This window comes from Aspergillus wentii (genome assembly GCF_001890725.1).
Source record: "Aspergillus wentii DTO 134E9 unplaced genomic scaffold ASPWEscaffold_5, whole genome shotgun sequence".
In the NCBI taxonomy this organism is placed as follows: domain Eukaryota; kingdom Fungi; phylum Ascomycota; class Eurotiomycetes; order Eurotiales; family Aspergillaceae; genus Aspergillus; species Aspergillus wentii.
This window is the reverse complement of record NW_024467836.1, coordinates 142,866-162,749: the sequence shown is the minus strand read 5'-3', so window position 1 is coordinate 162,749 and position 19,884 is coordinate 142,866. Positions and strand designations below refer to the sequence as shown.

The 19,884-nt window shown below is 49.8% G+C and overlaps 12 protein-coding genes across 12 annotated transcripts; 5 read left to right on the top strand and 7 right to left on the bottom strand.

The window, feature by feature from the left end:
* Nucleotides 1-147: 147 nt before the first annotated feature.
* Nucleotides 148-2,406, bottom strand: ASPWEDRAFT_539877 (inositol-3-phosphate synthase INO1). The gene is made up of 4 exons (XM_040837987.1): nt 2,220-2,406; nt 1,282-2,103; nt 455-1,217; nt 148-403 (listed from the first exon to the last, which is right to left on the bottom strand). The coding sequence occupies exons 2-4, from the start codon at nt 1,983-1,985 to the stop codon at nt 269-271; spliced, it is 1,602 nt and encodes a 533-aa protein (XP_040687368.1). The 5' UTR covers nt 1,986-2,103; nt 2,220-2,406; the 3' UTR covers nt 148-268.
* Nucleotides 2,407-3,116: 710 nt separating this feature from the next.
* ASPWEDRAFT_540049 (uncharacterized protein) lies at nt 3,117-4,268 on the top strand. Its single transcript, XM_040837992.1, has 3 exons — nt 3,117-3,462; nt 3,565-3,985; nt 4,155-4,268. Exons 1-2 carry the CDS (start codon nt 3,200-3,202, stop codon nt 3,890-3,892), a joined length of 591 nt encoding a protein of 196 aa, XP_040687367.1. The 5' UTR covers nt 3,117-3,199; the 3' UTR covers nt 3,893-3,985; nt 4,155-4,268.
* Nucleotides 4,158-4,806, top strand: ASPWEDRAFT_539916 (uncharacterized protein). Its single transcript, XM_040837989.1, has one exon. The coding sequence runs from the start codon at nt 4,475-4,477 to the stop codon at nt 4,778-4,780; it is 306 nt and encodes a 101-aa protein (XP_040687366.1). The 5' UTR covers nt 4,158-4,474; the 3' UTR covers nt 4,781-4,806.
* Nucleotides 4,807-5,125: 319 nt separating this feature from the next.
* Nucleotides 5,126-7,965, top strand: ASPWEDRAFT_539918 (uncharacterized protein). Its single transcript, XM_040837990.1, has 3 exons — nt 5,126-5,360; nt 5,419-5,568; nt 5,635-7,965. The coding sequence occupies exons 1-3, from the start codon at nt 5,261-5,263 to the stop codon at nt 7,812-7,814; spliced, it is 2,430 nt and encodes an 809-aa protein (XP_040687365.1). The 5' UTR covers nt 5,126-5,260; the 3' UTR covers nt 7,815-7,965.
* A 151-nt stretch (nt 7,966-8,116) lies between these two features.
* Nucleotides 8,117-8,997, bottom strand: ASPWEDRAFT_173127 (uncharacterized protein; the record flags this gene model as incomplete). The annotated part of the gene is made up of 2 exons (XM_040831025.1): nt 8,117-8,803; nt 8,881-8,997. The coding sequence occupies 2 exons, from the start codon at nt 8,995-8,997 to the stop codon at nt 8,117-8,119; spliced, it is 804 nt and encodes a 267-aa protein (XP_040687364.1).
* Nucleotides 8,998-9,566: 569 nt separating this feature from the next.
* On the top strand, nt 9,567-10,716 carry ASPWEDRAFT_113960 (zinc-dependent alcohol dehydrogenase family protein; the record flags this gene model as incomplete). Its single annotated transcript, XM_040828450.1, has 3 exons — nt 9,567-9,705; nt 9,754-10,197; nt 10,244-10,716. 3 exons carry the CDS (start codon nt 9,567-9,569, stop codon nt 10,714-10,716), a joined length of 1,056 nt encoding a protein of 351 aa, XP_040687363.1.
* A 37-nt stretch (nt 10,717-10,753) lies between these two features.
* Nucleotides 10,754-11,308, bottom strand: ASPWEDRAFT_52120 (cupin domain-containing protein; the record flags this gene model as incomplete). The annotated part of the gene is made up of 1 exon (XM_040837708.1): nt 10,754-11,308. The coding sequence occupies one exon, from the start codon at nt 11,306-11,308 to the stop codon at nt 10,754-10,756; it is 555 nt and encodes a 184-aa protein (XP_040687362.1).
* Nucleotides 11,309-11,707: 399 nt separating this feature from the next.
* Nucleotides 11,708-12,902, bottom strand: ASPWEDRAFT_173124 (uncharacterized protein; the record flags this gene model as incomplete). Its single annotated transcript, XM_040831024.1, has 2 exons — nt 11,708-12,591; nt 12,647-12,902. 2 exons carry the CDS (start codon nt 12,900-12,902, stop codon nt 11,708-11,710), a joined length of 1,140 nt encoding a protein of 379 aa, XP_040687361.1.
* Nucleotides 12,903-13,709: 807 nt separating this feature from the next.
* Nucleotides 13,710-15,611, bottom strand: ASPWEDRAFT_41540 (putative MFS transporter). Its single transcript, XM_040835579.1, has 3 exons — nt 15,345-15,611; nt 15,238-15,300; nt 13,710-15,192 (listed from the first exon to the last, which is right to left on the bottom strand). Exons 1-3 carry the CDS (start codon nt 15,514-15,516, stop codon nt 13,934-13,936), a joined length of 1,494 nt encoding a protein of 497 aa, XP_040687360.1. The 5' UTR covers nt 15,517-15,611; the 3' UTR covers nt 13,710-13,933.
* A 400-nt stretch (nt 15,612-16,011) lies between these two features.
* On the bottom strand, nt 16,012-16,949 carry ASPWEDRAFT_112689 (SDR family NAD(P)-dependent oxidoreductase; the record flags this gene model as incomplete). Its single annotated transcript, XM_040828349.1, has 2 exons — nt 16,012-16,554; nt 16,599-16,949. The coding sequence occupies 2 exons, from the start codon at nt 16,947-16,949 to the stop codon at nt 16,012-16,014; spliced, it is 894 nt and encodes a 297-aa protein (XP_040687359.1).
* Nucleotides 16,950-17,252: 303 nt separating this feature from the next.
* On the bottom strand, nt 17,253-18,231 carry ASPWEDRAFT_52117 (class I SAM-dependent DNA methyltransferase; the record flags this gene model as incomplete). The annotated part of the gene is made up of 4 exons (XM_040837707.1): nt 17,253-17,436; nt 17,488-17,661; nt 17,715-17,818; nt 17,881-18,231. The coding sequence occupies 4 exons, from the start codon at nt 18,229-18,231 to the stop codon at nt 17,253-17,255; spliced, it is 813 nt and encodes a 270-aa protein (XP_040687358.1).
* Nucleotides 18,232-18,537: 306 nt separating this feature from the next.
* Nucleotides 18,538-19,876, top strand: ASPWEDRAFT_28891 (SGNH/GDSL hydrolase family protein; the record flags this gene model as incomplete). The annotated part of the gene is made up of 2 exons (XM_040833198.1): nt 18,538-19,088; nt 19,135-19,876. The coding sequence occupies 2 exons, from the start codon at nt 18,538-18,540 to the stop codon at nt 19,874-19,876; spliced, it is 1,293 nt and encodes a 430-aa protein (XP_040687357.1).
* Between the last annotated feature and the right edge of the window lie 8 nt (nt 19,877-19,884).

Below are 19,884 nucleotides of genomic sequence, written 5' to 3'. Positions count from 1 at the left end.
AACCAAGGAATATGTTATGAGAAATGATATGTTGCCCAGGATTACCCAGCTCATGCGATCAAATAGTCAATCATGAATGTAAATATGACCCAATAACTTCAACCTACGTATGGACTACTACTGCGAAGTACTTTGGACTAATGTTGGAAAATCAATTTGTGTAGCATTCAAACGAGTGGCTATAGTTGGCTATCACTGCTTTCGACTAACTTCCCCAGACTCAACAGTGTTGAGATAGTATTCAAGCTCGAACTTGACCGGCACGGCCTTAGAAGAGCTTGTGCTCAAGGGTCATCTCAGACTCAGGCTGGAGACCGACGCAGGCACGGAAGATGTTGATCAGAGCCGAGCGCTGCTTGCCCAGAGCGTTAACAACAGGAGTTCCGGGAGGGGTCAGAGGAGCCTGATAAAAGTGTCAGCGGGATTCAACAGGCGTCAGAAATGGGCTAAATACCTTAAGCATGTAGCTGAGAACGCTAAGAACGCTATGGAAGCCCTTGTAGTCGGCGGCGCCATTGGACTTCCAGGTGACACGAGTCATCATTTCAGCAAGGATGACAAGGTCGATGATGAGAGGAGACGCAAGCAGGGAGTCCTCGCAGATGTTGAACAGACTGATAGTCTGGTGGCCGCCCATGAAGATCTCGGCATAGTACTCATCCAAGGCACGCTTGTTGTCGCCAACAGCCGGCAGGTACTTGATGACAACGGTGTGGTCGGGGTGCTCATCCTTCTCGTAAAGGATTTGGTTGGCGGCAACCATATCATCCACCACGTTGGACTTGGAAATCTCCTTGGAGCGGAACTGCTTCTGGGAGCTTAAGTTCTTACCGTCGTTGTTACCCAGGTGGTTGTAGCTGGCAATGGAGGTGAGCTTGATACCGGCGTTGATCAGGAAGTCGACCAGAGCAGACTTCATCTTGGTCTGTCCAGACTTGAAATCGTCTCCACCAATGAAGGCACCACGCTTCTCAGCAAGCTCGAGGGCACCTGGGACAAAGGTGTTCTGAGGCGATCCGTTGATGAAGGGGGTATCCTCCAGGATAGAAGCCACCGCGAAAACGGTCGATGGGGCAACCTCTGCGTGGCCAGACTTGATGGAGTTGATAAGGTTGTCGGCAGTGTCATTGACACCAGGCAGGATGTCAGAGTAACGCTCCGTGTTGGCGGTCCACATGATAATGACCTTGTCCAGACCATTCTGAGCCTTGAAGTCGCTGTTCGAAAATGTTAGCAAGGAAAGAAAGCCTTTGACGTGCAGAAACGCCTTGGTCAACTCACCGAATGTCTTTCTGGATGTGCTCAACGTGAGCCCACGAGGCCTTGTCACCCGGAACGACGTTGTCGGCACGGTCTTCCTGGTTGGCGGCAATGAAGTCGGGGTAGTAGATACTAGGCAGCGGCTTCAACCCGACCATCTCCTTGCGGACAAGCTGCTTGAGAGTTGGCTCAAGAACCTGGGCCCGGTCCATGGAATCGGCGAGATTCATGCTGCTGATGTCCCAACCACCAACGACAAGGTCATTGGGGTGGACCATTGGAAGCACGTCATGGAAGGGAATGTTGATCTCATCACCAGTCTTGGAGTCGGTTCCCAGCTTGATGGTCGAGCTCATGACGGTAGAGCCATAGTAATTGGCAGCACGCGGGCCCTCACGAGTCTCCCAAGTGAGAGCACGGCGGTTGGCAATGAGACCGGCCGTCACAGTGGAACCGTTGTTTCCACCCCATCCGACCAACATCATACCAACCTTGCCCACCTTGCGGTCGACCTTGAAGTTGTAGGTGGTAGCCTTGGGGGTGGCAACGAGCTTGTTGTCGGAAGTACGCGAGACATCAGTAGTGTGGTAAACATACTGACTTTTGATCTCGTTGTCCGTGTAGACCACGTTGGGCGAGTTGACAGTAAACAGAGGGTTAGTTGAGTGAGACGACCCGTTCACAGCGCCGTTGGCAGCAACATCCGAGCTCGCGTGGGGGGCCATGGCGAACTGAAGGAATAGGGTGTGATGTGAAGCTAAAGTTGTTTATTGGATGTATAACGAATTATCCGGTGCCCCACCACGGTTGGATGAGCGCCGGCCGTTGAACGGGTGGTGACGCCTGTAAGGAAAGTGTTAGTTGACGAGGTCACCGATTTGGAAAGTGAATTGAGGCATTGGAGGTGCTTCATGGAGCTAGGAACCAGGAACCAGGAACCAGGCACAAGGAGTACTTACGAGTTAAGAAGTGTCGCGAAAATGGTGACGGTTGTTAGAGATCACGTCTCGAGGAGGAGAGTGATCGAAGTAGACTGAAAGCAGTAGATGGAACGAAACTGAGGGAAGAAAACTGACGGATGGAGAGGAAGAGAGGAAGAGGGAAAGAGGGAGGGAAGCGGAAGAAGTTAAGTAGCAGGCAAGGTTCTTAGTAACCTTCTGCCACCCGCACTCCGTGTTGCTCCGTTGAGAGCATTAGTTATTATGCTTTGGGCCTGTTCCTTATGCCAATTGGGTCTGTTTTTCTCGACATCCCAACCAATTCATTCACTGGGCTAGTTAGCTGTTTTTCCAGCCACATGCGGTGAAGATGCTTTCGCTGTTCTGGACTGCATGTCGACGATCTTTCACCTGCCCCTCCAAACCCCTCCATGCAATCGGGATACGAGACCCTGATCATACAATTGCTCTACAGGTCTGATATCTATGAATTATAGAGTCTATCCTCTCAAGAATGACCTTCGGTGCCCTGATACACCATCAAGGACCGTCCATAAGTGCTGTTGATCGCTCACGCGAGCTCTATCCTTCTGACCCAAGAACCAATACTGATTATTTCATTGTCCGTGCAGGTCGGAAGTGGCTGATCCGCGAGTCTCGACATTCCATCAACGCTAGTTTCTCGATAGCTTTGGTCTGGAAAATCCCCGCTTCAATCAAACTGCATACCGCTGTTTACCTTCTGCGAATTACATCCACGACAAAGAATCTTGTTTGCCATCGATACGAGGACCCTGATCCCACAGAGGGTCACGAAATGCTTCTGCCTTGGTGATGGGACAGGTAGTCAGGAACAAGTCATCTCAAAAGTGGCCCGCGCTTTCAGCGGCTTGGATGGTCAGATCAGGGGAAGAGAGAGCATCCCGTGGGGCTCCGCTGAATTGGCGGTCTAGATAACTACCGGAGAGACTGGAGAGACAGTTTCCAGACAGGAGTACATAATGCCAGATCACATTGATCAAACCCCTAAAATCGAGACCTTAATCCTTTGGTTCTTCCAGCAAACATTGTGTTCCTTTGCCAGGGTCCCATATTTGAATGTTTCCCCAGTGAATTTCTTCCGTTCCTGGCCTTTTGACCTTTGCTGTGTGCGTGGCGGAAGGCCGGGGCGGCTGTCCCACGGTTACCAGCCGCCCCTGAACCCGACAAAATGCAGTCGCAATTATGTGTTAATTGTTACTGCCTGTTCGCTGTTCGCAACGAGGTGAAAATGCATGAATCGACCCATAACTAACAGTCTTAGTACTGTTCGCTTGGAGGTCCTGGTCGCTAGTGCTCGCTAGGCCTGTTGCTGACTTGGACCCAGTTTGATGTTCCACAGGGGTTTCACCATTGATAGTTTATCGATGAAGATACGAATAGCTTATCGATCAACTTTTAAATCTCCATGGCTCTCTGGCCAAAATGTCAGCTGCTTCTTCGGACATCCAAACCTCAGAGCGTTTTGGTACTTCGTTGTCCACAATCAACATGAGTTTCGTGGGGAATTGAACAGTCCCGTGCAGGCGATGACGACGATCCGAAAACGGGGTCCACGAGGGCCGAGGAGAGTAAAACTCCGGCAGACGGTGCCAGACACGTCTCCCATGAAATATTTTATTATCCGCATGCGTACGGCGTACGTGAGGATATAATCAACCATGGATCATTAAGTCAGCTGGGTAATAATGGCGAGGGCCAAAATTTGGGGGCATCTTGTGGTTCTTTCATCAATATTTTGATCCTTGGTAAGCTTGTCGGGCTGTGACGATGCGATGAGTCTCGAGGAAGCCACCTTTTACCTTTGATCACCAACTAATCCAATACACGCCTCTTGACTCGCCCCCGGTCAGTCAGCCTTTCGCTTGGCCCCTCCAAAAAGGCTTTACCAAGGATTTTTCTTACTCAAATTCTTAGTATCAATCAAGGCAACAACGCGGTTCAATGCTTTGCGTGGCCTTGACACCGCGATGGGGTTGATCGGCCATTGCGACATCTGATAGACATGGAGAGCGGTTCTGACAGACGTCAGTCTGCCTTGAAACAACTCTTTGCCTGGAATTTCTATTCCCGTGTATGGGATGATTGTCAGTCGATGGGATGGTCTAAAACTATTATTCTTCGCACAAATAAAAGAAACTAGAAGCAAAAAGAAAAGACTGCCTCGGCCAGACGGTGAGCGAGGCAGTCAATGACAGTCCCTTGATGCGCAATAACCCTTCGATCTGACCTTCTAAATGGCTGTTGTGGTGGGTTTTATTATGGGGGTTGCATCTGCCCCTGAAGAACGATCCGCATCCGGTCCCGTGTCAGTTCAGGGGCTAAAGTTAATGGCCTCCAGCATTTCTGGTTACGATGATGTTAGAGTAGTAAATAGTCCCAAAGACGACGAGAGGAATTCCTACAAATCAGATTGGAGTCTGAACTCTGAAGTTAGTCCTTTTGGTGGCGTGGGAGGACATAGTAAGATCTCACCACCAGGCTTCGATTGGAATTACCTCCGTACAGTGTCGTATTATCTTGCTAGCATCATCAGATTATGATTGAAAAAGAACGCGTGTTGGATGAACGATGCAGTAACCCTTCCAAGAAATCTAGCTCTGCTTGTGCCGAACTGGGGCCAGCAACAAATCCTCCTGCGCTGGTGATCGTCGGACACACGAGGCTATTCTCGCTCTCTCTCTCTCTCTCTCTCTCGCCTCCCCAAGTTGGGGCAAGTCCCACTCACTATTATTATCCATCCCCTCCTCCATCCATTGTTTCTTAATCTTCTTCCTTTCCTTCCATGCCGTTTAATATACCTTAATTTTTTTTGACGTTTTCCCTTCCATAACTCCCTGCAGCAGATATCAGGACAACTTGATTGTCAGTTCCTGAGCTGTGGGACGTGAGGAGGGCGCGAGGACGTGTCGACGGATCGGCCGACGAATGACGGGGGCGTCCTCTGCGAGTTTCAATGAATTGACCTATGGGATAATACTATTTATGATCCTGTCGCTTGATATTTAATTACGTGCAGCATCATGGCAGCAATGGATGCGGGCTTTTTGCCCGCGATCAAATGTTCCAATTGTGGGATGAATGTCGACATTGCGGCCATGGGCGACCATGTCTGTGCTCCAGGTACGCAGGCGTAACACAACCGACAGCATTTCTTGCATACCATGCTAATCTGCGACAGTGACATCTCCAGCACAGCCCATCTTTCCATCATCGCCATCTCCTCCTCCACCGCCACCGCCCCCAAAATCCGAGTACGATATAGGAGCTAAGAGCCCTCCCCCGACTCGAAAATCGGGTCCTCCACCACGCATCGACCCTTCAATAGCCAGTGCGTACATCTACAGATTCTGGGCGGTTTATTTTAAAGAGATTCGGGGTCGCTGACAAAATACAGACCGGCCTTTTTTTCGTGTAGATGAAACTACACCTGGGGGTACCAATGCCCCCCTTTTACCCACCCCTCTCACGACATCGGGGAAACCGCTCCAACATGGCCATTCTTTCATTCCCAATGAACCCAACTCTCCCGATTCCATCAAATTGGAGTCCTTTCCAATGCCCCGCGCGATGGCGGGCCGGTCTCCTGGTCTCGCCGATATGAAAATGGCCAGTTCAGCACCGCCATTCGCGCATTCATACTCTCGGGATAGTGATGCATCATCGGGGCCTCCACCTCCCCCGCTCCCCAAGGATGATGTCCCCCATAGACGAGGAGAGTCGCTTGACAGCAGAAGCAGTTACCGAACATCTCTCGCAAGCACCCGATTCGGTGGAACGAATTCGAAGCGGTCTACTGGGATGTCAATGCGACGTCCATCATTCGGCAGTGTTTCTCGCATTCACAATGCGTTAATAGATGACGCACCCCCTGTGCCACCAGCACCTTCCCGCCATATGGCGCAAAGTTCGACTACATCTTCAGACTGGGCACTACGCGAAGATCAAGGAGAGAACTACAACGGGTTTGATTTTGGAATCCCCGAAGAAAGAAAGAATTCCGCGGGCACCCTGGAGGCTGACAAGTCGGATTATCCTAACTCGTTGCGACCTTCGTCGCGAAGCCACTCTGATCGACAGAGTGGTGATCGATTTCCCAGAAACGCATCTCCAGTTTCGACGCCGCATTCCGGTTACACGAAAGAGCGCTCTGCATCTACAGGATCGTCGATCCGTGGCTCGCACAAACAATTCCAGCGTTCAGACTCGAATCTCTTACAGCCTGCCGACGCGGAGGGTTCGCGTTATGGCGATAGCCGATTGAGAAAGAATTCGGACGCGACGAGCGATAGTGGTCTATCGGTGTCAAATTTTGCAAGAGCACTAGGACTTGATGATGCTGAAGAGAATCATGACACTTCCGCAACTTCTTCTGATGGTTCACCGTCAGAATGGCGGAGTGGAACCTCTCTGTCCAGCTTACCATCAGATGCAAGCCTGTCAAGACGAAAACCCTCGGATCAGATCCGCCTGGGGCCTGTCGCGGAGGAACGGCAGTCCAATGCCAACGGTCAAGCTTTGAATGAGCATGTGGACAGCCCAACAGATCTCGAACCTCCAAGGATTCCAGACCCTCTCTTTAGTCCCGATTCTCCTACCGACCCAGCGATTCATCAAGGCGGACTGTCCCTCATCTCGGAGAAAGAATCGCCAGAACCTGCCCAGAAATCCCCTCCCCTACCTATCATCACACGCTCTGCGACAGCACCGCCCGATCGTCCCTCACCGCGCCCCAAGGGGCGGTGTAAGGGCTGCGGCGATATGATACTGGGTAAATCCGTATCATCCGCCGATGGTCGGCTTAGTGGCCGCTACCACAAGGCATGCTTTGTCTGTTATCACTGCCGGGTTCCTTTTGAGACGGCCGATTTCTACGTTTTGAATAACCGACCCTATTGTAGCCACCACTACCACCAGTTCAACGGATCACTCTGTTCTACATGTAACATGGGAATTGAGGGGAAATATCTCGAAACGATTGAAAGAACTGGGCGGGGCCCGGCAGATCGACACAAGTTCCATCCCGAATGTCTACAGTGCCGTACCTGCCGCGTGCTCCTCAACGGTGAATACTTTGAATGGAATGGTCTGGTGTATTGCGAGCGTGATGCCAGAAGAGCAGCGGCATCAGTATCCCCTCACCGTTTCCGCCGACCAACACTGGGGTCTTCGCCGCTGGCGAACTCTCGTCCTTACCCCCCTGGTCCTGGTTATCCTCCTCCATCTGGGTACCCGATGAGACCACCGATGAGGCCAATGGGACCTGGAATGGGACCTGGAATGGGGCCTCCAATGGGACCTCCAATGGGACCTCCTATGGGACCGCCAATGGGTGCTCCAATGGGCGGTCGTATGAACGCTCCTATGGACGCTCCTATGGCCGCTATGGGCGTTCCTGCTGTGGGCGCTCCTATTGGTGCTGCTTCGTCGGGTGGTGGTCCCATGGGAGTGCCCATGGCAGTTCCCAGACCTCGCCCCGGCCCTGGCCCTGGTGGTCCACCAGGACCAGATGGATACTTGCCGCCTCCAGGCCGTCGATTCCCCGAGCGACGAACAACGCGGATGATGATGATATGAACTTTTTCCTCTTTTGGGCGGTAGCCATTTTGCTTTCCATACATTGCGATGTACAGATATTTCCTTTTTCTCGACTTCTCTATGATTGGATTGACTTGATTCATTGCATGATGAGAAGACCGTTATATACCCATTGCATTCTTGTTTATATATATGATTGTTCCGGCTTCTGGATTGGTACTAACACGGTGTTTTCAAGGTAATATAAAAGGCCGGTGGACATGTTAATGTAATTAGATACTGATTATCAGGACATATCATAATCAAACAGCACATAATGATCAGACAACAAACATAGCATCTCAACCAAAAGTGACATACCTCTGCAACTTCAACGCCAACTCAATTGACCCGAAATTATTAACCGCAGGAGGCGGCGGCAGCTCCCCATTCTGCAACATTTCCTCCCTCAACTCACTCAACCGCGTGTACAAACTCCTCCCATACGGATGCTCCTCATACGCATTCCAGTACGGCAAAAACCTCGGATTCAGCTCTTTGCGCGAGAAATTCCCCTTCTCCTCTACAAACCGCTGAATACGATAGATACCCACATACCAGTGCCCGTCGTAGTTATTGCAGTGTCGAAAATCACGACAGGACAGCATAATCATCGCCTCGGTGAACCCGACCGCGGTCAGCGTTTTAACGGGGTAGGGATCTCGCGCGTGAGGGCCGTAGAACTCTTCTTTGCTCCAATTGCACGTGTGCAGATTGGTGGTTAGGGTGAAGTTTCGCTCATCGCTGGCTGGGGTGTGGGGGGTGAGATCTGGGAAGTGGAAGAGGGTAAGCGATTGCTTGTGTAGATCTAGTGTTTCGATGGCATACTTGGGGTGCAGATGGAAGTGGACTTCGGGGATGGGGCTGTTGCGGTGTTTTTGGATGGAGGGACAGTTGGCGTTGAGGAGGCAGCGGGGGAGGCCTGCGAGGAGGAGGGTCTGCATGGCTGCTTCGATGTGGTTATCGGGGATGACGAAGGAGATGTCGTTCTATTCACCTTATTAGTATCTGCGATGTTGAGGATGGATGGGTGACTTGCCGGACAGGGAATGGGAATCCCCAGAACACGCTGTGCCATCGACCCCCAGAGCACGTGAGGCACTTTGGCTTCATCGAAATAACGAGCAACAAGCTGGACTAGTTTGGGACTGGGCAATCCGGCGAATTTACTGGAGGGCAGCATTTTGAGATATGATGGTTTGCCATGGTGATTGTTGTTGAGCAGTGGGTTTTATATTATCTGGTCTTTGTACTATTCGAGGTGTATTTCGGTATATCTTTGTCTTTTGAAATCTTTGTATGCTTCATTCATTCACGAGCCACGCGACATTTGAAGATGAAACAACTACATTGAGAATATAAAGAAGATAGAAACCAACAAAGAATGATTATCGATTCGGTCAATGTCTACATCACCGTGGTTGAATCGGCTAAATTCTTCTTCACCGAATGCATGATGATGATATACCCTGTTTCGACCTTTCTAGATCTGTCAATAATTCTCCAAATTATAAGCATGAGTCATTAAACTCCATTCCGATAGGAAATATGACTAGTTATCTATAAATATCCCGTGGTTACCGAGAAAAGTATACAAACCATCAAATGTGGGATACCGAAGCTGATTAATGACGTCGGAAATTCTAAAAAGTCTCCGAATATCTTCGATTTTCCCTCCGTGTGATATAAAACCCCACTCCCCGCATTCTTATAATTGTTTCTCAGAATAAACAATTTTATCTGAGTATCATCATGTCTGTTCAACAATGGGTCACGCCTCTTACGGGTCTGGATACCCTCGAACGGGCAGAGGCGCCCATGCCGTCGCCTGGTAAGGGCGAAGTGCTCGTGGAAGTTCACGCGGTTTCGCTCAACTACCGCGACACAGAGGGTGAGCTCGACCTTTTCAGTTGAATACAAGTTATATTAATGTGAATAGTTGCAAATGGCGAATACACACACCACAAATCCGTCGGCCAGGCCGCCGTCGTCCCCTGCTCGGACATGTGCGGGGTCATCACCCAGGTCGGCGACGACATCAACGCCTGGAAAGTCGGCGATAAAGTCCTCTCGACATTCCTCCCCGAGCACCAAACCGGGCAAGTCACGGCTAAGGAGCTCGGGCAAGGTCTGGGATTGCCATTGAACGGTGTGCTTACCACCCACCGTGTGTTCCCAGCGTATGCCCTCGTCAAGGCGCCGAGCTATTTGTCGGCCGAGGAGGCGTGTACGCTTCCTATAGCGAGTGTGACTGCTTGGATGTCGATTAATGGGATGCGACCGATGGGCCAGAGTGGAGGGAAGGATGAGTTTGTTTTGCTTCAGGGAACGGGGGGAGTGGCAGTTGCCGGGTTGCAGATTGCAAAGGCTTCTGGCGCGAAGGGTGAGTTTGTCACTTTATTTAACACACTTGATACTGATGAAAATAGTGATTATTACCTCCTCATCCGATGAAAAGTTGGAACAGGCCAAGCAGCTAGGCGCCGATTATACCATCAACTACCGCACCACCCCCGACTGGGAGAATGAAGTTATGAAGATCACTGACCAGCACGGCGCGGACATCATCCTCGAAGTCGGTGGCTCCGAGACTCTCAAGAAGAGCTTCGACAGCATCGCCTTTGGTGGACTGATCAACTGCATTGGCTATGTCTCCGGCAAGGTGGATGCCGCGGATGACCGGACGAATGTCAACCTGCTCGTCCTGCGCAGAAACCTCACGCTGAAGGGCATTATCAACGGACCTAAGGATCGATTCGAGGAGATGGTCGAGTTCTACGAAAAGCACCAGATCAAGCCGGTTGTGAACCGGGTGTTTTCATTCGAAGAGGCCAAGGAGGCGTTTAAATTCCTGGCTAGTGGAGGCCATTTTGGCAAGGTTGTCATCCAAGTCAAGGCATAATCTGTATAAATATGAGTATATAAATGAATAAATGTGATCAAGTCGACCCCTTGATATCCGTGGACCTCCCCATATCCAACCCCATCTCCTTCCCACCCACCACCAGCTTCTCACAATGCTGCAACACAAACACCATCCTCGTCCACTCCGTCTCACTCGGATTCCTCCACCCATGCATCGCCGCCCTCTGCACCGCGACATCCCCTCGTTCCAACGTCCTCGTCACCCCATTATCAAGCAGCATCTCGACCTTCCCCTCCAGCACAATCCCATAATCGAGGCTCTGCGTACGGTGCATCAGATGCGGACATCCCGGCGCAAAGTCCACAATCCGACACACCGTGCCGTTGGGATTCACCAGCCCCACGCCTTTATCCATGATGGCCTCGTGGGCTTTCACGTCTGCGTCGTCGTTGAGGTTGGCTGGGAACTGCGAGGTGGTGTACGCGACGCTGAAGGCCATGTTTTTGCCGTCGTAGCTTTTCCAGTCGCCGGGTTTTTCGGAGTGGACGATTGCGTTGCCGGCGGAGTCGTGGCCGGTTATGTATTGGGTTATGCCCCGGAGGGGGGAGATTTGGTTGGGGTTGGACATTCTGATGGGTAGATAGATAGAAATGGATAGAGATGAGATGGAGATGAAATGGGGGAGGAGTAGTGTTGGGAGTGTTAAATACGAAGAAAACAGTGACCTCATAGTCTCATGCAGGGTGAAGTGTTCTGCAGATAGTCAGCTGAGGGGTATGTATTGGGTATCTATGAAGCAGTAAAAAGTAAATACATTCGATCTAGAATGGCATCGAAGTAAAGAAAATAAAAAAGAAATGCAGAGCTAATAAATGGTCGCCCAATCATGCAAGAAATAAAAGCATCGAGATAGTGTCTGTACGGCAGTAAGCAGCGCTTGCCACACCCTCGGAATCAATGAACCAAAAAGCAAATGCAATGTCTCCCAAACGGAAGCAATGTGCGCATGCTGGTCAATATCGAGGCATCATTGAACCAGAAACTTGGTTGGAATTTGCTCGAGGGGAATCTCCCCAAGTAACAACGACCGAAAAGATGTATGAACACCGTAATAAGCCCTGATATCGACATTATCCAAAGAGCAGCTATCCCCAATTGCATGGAGAGAATTCAAAAAGGCAATTGGGAACCGTATTTCGTGATAACTCGCCAAATCGAACCTGGCTCCAATTTTGCCATTCTGCAGGCGGCAATAAGCCAGTTTCAATGTCTTCAGAGTCAGACGTGCTCTTTTGCAAACGGATTCTAGAGCCTGGACGGTGAACCCGCAGCAGTTTTCCAGATGTAGTTTCTTGAGGGCCGGGAATTGGATGTCTGCTTTGTCGCCCAGGTATTCGAGGAATGATGGCAGCTTGTCCAGGGTCGGTTCTTCTAAGCGGCTAACAGCCTGGGTCAAATTGATGGTTTGAATGCCATTGGAGCCATGGTCAAAATCAGTATACGCCGATCCCTTGATGTGCAGAGTTGTTAATCTGTTCGACGTTTCCGGAAGATTCAGCGTGTCGAATAGTCTCTCCATGTGTGCTTGGAACGACTCCCTGTCATCAAATAGCTTGCCTCGATGCGGGCCGTAAACGACATCCCATCTGACAGGAGAAAAGGGCTTGCTGCTGTACTCCAGGACAATCTTGGACAGGTTGGGAAGATTGCGAAATACGTCGCCCAAATTACTGCCCTCCAAAAGACCGTGCAGCAGTTTCTGCTCCTCATTATAGGTTTTCATTACGAAGGAGTAAATCTCAAAGTACTTCATCGGTTCCGTCGGAAGCACCCAACAGTTCGTCTCCTGGTCTGACACGTAGCGATGGGGGCTATAAACTCGTTTGAAGTTCGACCGACGGTATACTGCGTCTATGGATCATTAGCAAATGACAGTCCCTATCTCATAGTGAACTACGTTCCATACCATATTTCAAGTATGGAGAAGCAATGTACACGAGAGTCTTGACATGTCGTGCCGCCAGGGATGCCGTGAAAGTGCTGAATTCATTCAGAGAAGTCAGAGTGAGGGCGATCTTGACACAGCGAAACAGCCGTGGAAGGCAGGCGTAGCGGATATTCGCATTCGCTTTCGAGGCCTTCTTTACCGATTTCCAGTCGAGGTATCCGACGATAATGCCCATCACCTCTGTTGGAAGGCAGTTGATGCTCTTGGATGTCATTTTGTCGTGGGGACAGTGACCGATGTCGATGCTTTGGGGGGTTGCAGAGATCAATGGAAGTTGTAATGAGAAAAGACGATCGTCGCGATCGAGGGAGAGAGGGATTAGAGATATAGAATTCATATGGGGATTCTGAAGGGGTGTAAGTTGAGAGTATAGAAGGCAGCGAAAGAGAAGAATTGAATGGTTCAATTGAGGACTCAACCGACATTGAAGCACCCATACCTAGATGTAGTTTTTGATTTAACTCTCAGTCAATATTTGCAGTGTGTCTGTTAATATAAAATTGATCAGACTTCAACCTCAGAAAGCTTTCATTCAAGAATCGGGGTTGGGGAATGAATTCTGGATGTGTCGCTGTGTCCATGATATAGACCTCACTTATCTTCTACTGTCATTGAAGAGCAAAGTGACTGATATTCCAGTGATAGCACGCTGTCTTCGAGCTCGATTCCGCATCGCTAAACGTGAACTACCACGGAGAATTGATAAATAGCAGTAGTATCTAATAATTGAACAGATATACATAGCTCAAGACCAGAAATAAGTGTCATCCCAAGTTACAAACGTTCTATGCCTACGTAGATTTAAGAGCAATAGTCTCATCTGGAGACGAAAAGTACTTCTTCACCTTGAACACACTCTAGTATCATCCCAGAGTGGGAAATAAATCCGAATTGAATTCACCGATATGTCACATTGCAGTCAAAGGTACTTTACAAGTAGTCTCGCTTATCTGAATGGCACAAGACATGCATCAAGTAAATATGACTGATCGTTACATTCGGTTACCAGAAAAGACTTGTCATCAGCATAGAATATTTAAATTTGTATTGACGTAGAAATGCACAGCTCATAAGCGACAGTAGCATCCTCGGCTACGAAATGAGGTCACAGCATCAATGATGATCGAGTGACCCCCACGTTACATTTTGCGGGGAAACGCGGAGAAATAAGCATCGTGGGTCGTATTCAACTAGCATAACTGACATAACTCATACCATCATAGACTATAACCAACCGGTCAATAATTACAAAAACCAGCGAAACTCAGGCGAAGAAGGCCCATCTCTCAATCGCTCCGTCGGAATATCCCGTGCCTCGACTTTGACTCCATCGCGACGATCGCGACGTTTATTATCCAGCCACATGTAAGTGCCCAGTAACGCTGCGAGGGATGCACCGCAGGCGCCGAAAACAGCGACTGTGATTAAGGCGGGCATGTATTTTGGTTTATCCTTAGCCCGGAATACGTTACTGCTTACTAGGCCCATCAGGTTGGCGAGGGGGACGCCGATGGAGGTGAGGAGGACGCGACGGCCTTCGTGGGCGATGTTGTTGTTGTACCAGGTGCTCAGTAGTACGGATGGGGCGGATGTACCCCATGTCATCATGAAGGTGGCAAAGTAGGCGACTTGGATCTCGGCCTGGACGTCGTCGATGGAGGCGTAGATCATGAAGCCGGCAAAGGTGAGGAGAAAGCCGAGGACAATGAAGGGGGAACGCAGACGGACGGCGTCAGAGGAGAAGGCGAGGATGACCAGCATGACCGCGCCGGTGACGTTGGGAGCGACGGTGTAGAGGTTTGTCTTGACAGTGGAATAGCCGAGGCGTTCGACGATTTGAGGGAGGAAGAGGGCAACGCTCTGGATTGGGACGCCGATGCAGATTTCAATAGCGAGGAAGACGTAGGTCGTAGGGTGTTTGAAGATGGCGATGGCTTCGCGGAAGCTGAATTTCTCATTCACAACGGCACTGGAGTCGACCTGGATGCGGTGGAAGGCAAGTTCCTTTTCTTCTTCAGAGAGGAATTTGGCTTCTGCGGCACTGCGAGGGAGATACCAGAAGGCAAAGATGGCGAGGAGAACAGTAGCAGCTCCTTCGATGATGAAGAGATAGCGCCAGTTGGGGATGGAGGAGTGTTTGATCTGGAAGACGCCAAAGGCGATGAGGCCGGAGAAGGCGTTGGCGATATTGGATGCTGCGTAGAAGATGGCGAGGCGACGAGCCAATTCGCCTCGACGGTAGAAAGTGGTGAGATAGTAGATGACCAGAGGGAAGAAGGCAGCTTCAGACATGCCCAGGAACCAGCGAAGAGCGAAAATGCCTCCAAAGTTCTTGGTGGAGGAGGAGAGAAGAGTGAAGCAACCAAAGGAGAACATCAGGATAGGCATCACACGGGCAGGACTGTAGTGCTTGCCAATCATCGAAAAGGGAGGGGCAAAGATGACGTATGGGATAAAGAAGATGGACAGCAGCAGGTTGTACTGGCCAGGTTTGAAGTTGAGATCTGAAGTGGTTAGATGATGCTATTCAGGTTGGATGGATGACTTACCATCGCTGAGTCCTTCTGTTTCTGCATTTCCCAAGTTTCCTTTATCAAGCGCATTGAAGAGATCTACAGAGTCAGTAAGATGTAAATAAATAGACAGACAGACATACACATAAAAGCCAACACAGGAAGCAGGCGAAAGTCGAATCGACGACACAGCGCTCGCTCTGCTTTGTGATCGATGACCCGGACAACGCCAACATCTTCACTGACAGGTTTGGTGACGTCGTCGTGGACGGTTTCTACTGTCTTGGTATCGCGAGGCAGACTGGTTTGGGACATTTTGGTATTCGGATAGAAGAAGAATGGAAGACAAAGAGGAATGGAAGGGAAGAGGAGGGCAGGGATAGCAAGGGATGGGCTGCATTATAATGTCTTATCATCATCGTCTTCTTCTTCAACATTAGATAACAAGGTCGCATCAAGCAGTAAGGTAGCTAGGGTTGCTCAATCCAGCTGAAATCAAGGAAATCAAATTTCAACTCTGTTCGTTTTATTGCAGATACCAGGGATCTTACAGAGCCAATAGGAATATCTGGACGGTCAGAAGTTCCTAATCCGGAATCATCATCTCATATGACTTTTGCAATTTCAAATGCTACCATCTGCTTATATTAAAATTCATGAATTTGCAATTTGCAATACCTCACTCAGTGACAGAAACCCCCACGCCTTCTCCGCATCTTTCCAACAGACGAATGCGGCGATCCACGAGGCCCTTGCATTGCAGCTTATCTCGTATTCTCTATCTCCAACTTATCTATCGTGAAGTTATCTCTATCTTCTCCTCCCTGCCTCCTCTTGAATCCACCTTTCTGCTTCTCCCTTCCACTCTCCATCCCATCGCGACAACGCCGGTCTATCCTCCACCACATCCTCACTTCCCCATTTCATCCTCGCCTGATCCAACGCCTTATCCGTCTCTCCATCCGGACAAACAATATAAAACGATCCCCTCTCCAGTCCAGCCTCGAACTCCTTCGCAACCTGTCGCGCATCCCACGCACCCGCCGGTTTCTGCACACCCCCATCCGGCCCAACATTCCCCATAAACCCGGTCCACGTCCAGCCGGGAATGATTAAATGGGCGGAGATGTGCGTTGTAGACGGATCCGACCGGAGATCATGGGCGAGATGCTCGGTTAGGTTCTTGATGGTTGCTTTGGACGCGTTGTAGGCTGGGTTTGCACCGCCGGGGGGATTGGTGATGCCTTGTTTGGAGCCGGTGATGACGATGGATTTGGCAGAAGAGGTGGATTTGAGGATGGGCAGGAGGGCGGAGATGCCGTACAGCACGCCAAAGACGTTGGTGTCGAGGGTCTGTTGGTGAGTTTCTTTTCATCTAATATAGACAGGGATAATACCTTCTTCCAGTATTCTGGATCTTCCCATGGCGTGAGTCTGCCTTTCTCCGCCTGCCCTGATGCCTTGTATCCCTTGCCTGCATTCAACACCACCAGATCAAGGTTGTCAATAGCTGCAGCAATACGCGTCCAGCCATTCTGATCGGTGACATCCAGCGTGTGTGTCGTTAACTTCAGCGATGGGTTGATATGCTCCAGAATCCCCCTTGCTTTGTTGAGGTTGGCAGTGTTGATGTCGACCAGATGCAAGTGCATGCCTTTTTCGCGGCACAGTTTGGCAATGGCGAAACCGACGCCTGAAGCGGCGCCGGTGATGAGGGCTGTTTTTTCTTTCTGGATAATGGAGGGCATTTTCTTCCTGATACAAAATTGGTGGGTGAAAAACTGATGGTGGTGTTGTGTTGAATTTATAAGGATTGGGGAAAGGCGGGGTTGGCGGAGATAGCATCATAGCTCCGTGCTGACGGGAATATGAAGTTATTCACTCATAAATGAGAATAATTATGCAGAGATTATCTGCGGAGAAATACTCCTATGAGTATATCTACCGTTTAGGCTATTGCACTGTATAGACGAGTAATTCCCCTATTACCATGCCACCTAATACTGACTATCTATACCACTAGGCAGCCGATATTCCCCGTCCATCTAAAATCAGACCGGCCTCATCCTGAAGCCAAGGATTTTCGGGAATTCGGTAAAATTCCTCGCTGCGTGTTCACGGAGGGGATCACGAAAGCTTTCGTCGAAATTGGTCTCCTCGAGTGCATCCAGAGCGAGACCTGCCTGGAAGAATGGGGCAAAGAGTTGGTTCAACGGCCGATGAAACACGTACTGCCTTTATTAGTCTTGTTGAATGGATAGGAAAGGTTCCTGGTCACATGCCGGCGATTGGGTTTGTCCTTCCAGCACCAACTGCCTCGCGGGGGGCACATTCAGGTATTTTCGCATCACAATGGAGCGGTCGACGATTCGCTGACCTGTCTCTGGTGACTCGTGGACGACGATCTGTCGAGCTGCTCCGGAGGTGAAAAATAGCGGATGAAGCAGAGTAGCAACGAAGCTAGAGATGGATATGAGTTTGCACAAATATTCAGACTTGTGTTCAGCACTCACCAGCCGTTCGGTTTGAGCAGTCGTCTCAGAGATCTTGCCAATGGCTCCAGATCCTGAATGTCCATGAGAGCCATATTCATGGCGATCACATCGAATCCGCCATCCTAGCAAGAGATGCATTAACATCTCTCTGCACGCCATATGGTGAACTAACCACGAGACAAACATCGCTCGCCATGAAACTATCCCAAGATGACTGGCTTGTGACATCGAGGCGATGGAAGGATATCTTGCCCCCATACTGGGAAGTGTCCGTTCGTGCCTTTGCATGGTCTATCATCGACACTGCGCCGTCGGTTGCGATGACAGAAGCAGCTTTCTGGGCCAACCAGCGAGCCACAAGACCGTTTCCCGTTGCAAGGTCGATAGCACGACATCCTTCTAGTTGATTGAGCAGCTTCTCCAAGATGGGAAGTTCTAGAAAGCGGAAATACTCATTTCCTTCATCTCCCATGCCTTCATCCCAAGAAGGAGCGAAAGTCTCCCAGGATGCCAGTGGAGAGTCGTTTGAAGCCATGTCTAACACAGATTCAGAGAGTGTCGGTCACTTGTATGAAACTCGATGGTGGTTGATCTTGATACGAGAAACACTTGGCAAAGATGACTCATATAGAAAGAAATGAATAGAACAGCTAGGCGGATCAAGATTATGAAGTTATTCAGTTCACAGATGGAAAAATAATTATGAACAGAATTATAGATGCGGAGAATACTCCATAGAGTATAGCATGGATATTTACCCATTTAGGCTATCACTCTATGTATATAGACCACTGCAGTCTTCCCCGCAATTGCCATTGGCATACGAACTAACTACAACAAAATGAACCTTTTCATATTCCTCTTCTTCATCTGTATCCAAGCCCTCCCAAATACTCACTGGGTCGACATATGGACATCCATGCCCCAGCTGACCGAACCTGATAACCTGCCTCCACCCCCATTCAACGCATCTACCATCTTCGCCAACACGACAATCCGCCAAACAATCCACCTCACCCAAAACACATCTACCATCCGTCTTCGCTTCTCCAACGCATTCGGTCTTGCTGATCTTCCCATTTCAAATGTTACTATTAGTCTCCCGCAACACCAGAAACCAGGAACAAGCTTGTCTGACACGGAAACTGTAAAGAAACTCACCTTTAATGGGGATAATGGCATCATCATACCGACTGGTGCACTGGCAGTCTCTGATCCGATTGACTTTCCAGTTCAAGCACAGTCGGAGCTCATGGTGAGTTTGTATTTACGGGATGGGCAGGATGGTGGTGCTATTACGTCGCATCCGGGAAGTCGGACAACGTCGTGGATGGCGAGGGGGAACTTCGTGGAGAAGGTGAATTTGACGGATGCGATGAGTGTTGAGCATTGGTGAGGTCATCTACTCCATCTATACAAGATGATATTAACAATTCAGGTACTATATAAGTGCCGTCGAAGCCCTCCTCCCCTCTTCCACCTCTGCCTTTGCCATAATCGGGGATAGCATCACCGACGGACGGGGGAGTGACACGGATGGAAATAACCGGTACCCTCCCTTGCCCCTATTAGTATGCAGAACTAATAAGTGCAGCTGGCCCGATCTCCTCCTCACACGAATGCAAGCATTCCCTGAGACATCCTCCATCTCCATCCTCAACCAAGCAGCGGGCGGAAACAGGGTGTTAAAAGACGGCCTTGGTCCTAACGCACTCAGTCGCATTGATCGGGATATCCTCGCTCACTCCGGAGTCCGTTATGCGATGCTCTTTGAGGGGGTTAATGATATCGGCGTAACCGCTGCAGATGAATACAATCAGACAATGATAGGAGATAGATTGATTGTTGCATATCAGCAAATCGTGACACGTCTGCACGCGGCTGACATCCCAGTGTTTGGTGGTACGATTACGCCATTCGGGACTAGTTCGAATGCTTCATATGTCCAGCCGTATTCACATCCAGAAAGGGAAAAGACGCGACAGCGGGTGAATGAGTGGATACGAACGAGTGGGGTGTTTGACGCGGTGGTGGATTTTGATGAGATGTTGAGGGATCCTGATCAGCTGGATGTATTGGCTGAGGAGTATGATTCTGGGGATCATTTGCATCCGAATGTTAGGGGGTATCAGGCTCTGGCTGATGGATTTCCATTGGAGATTTTCAATTCCATGAACTGATGATTATG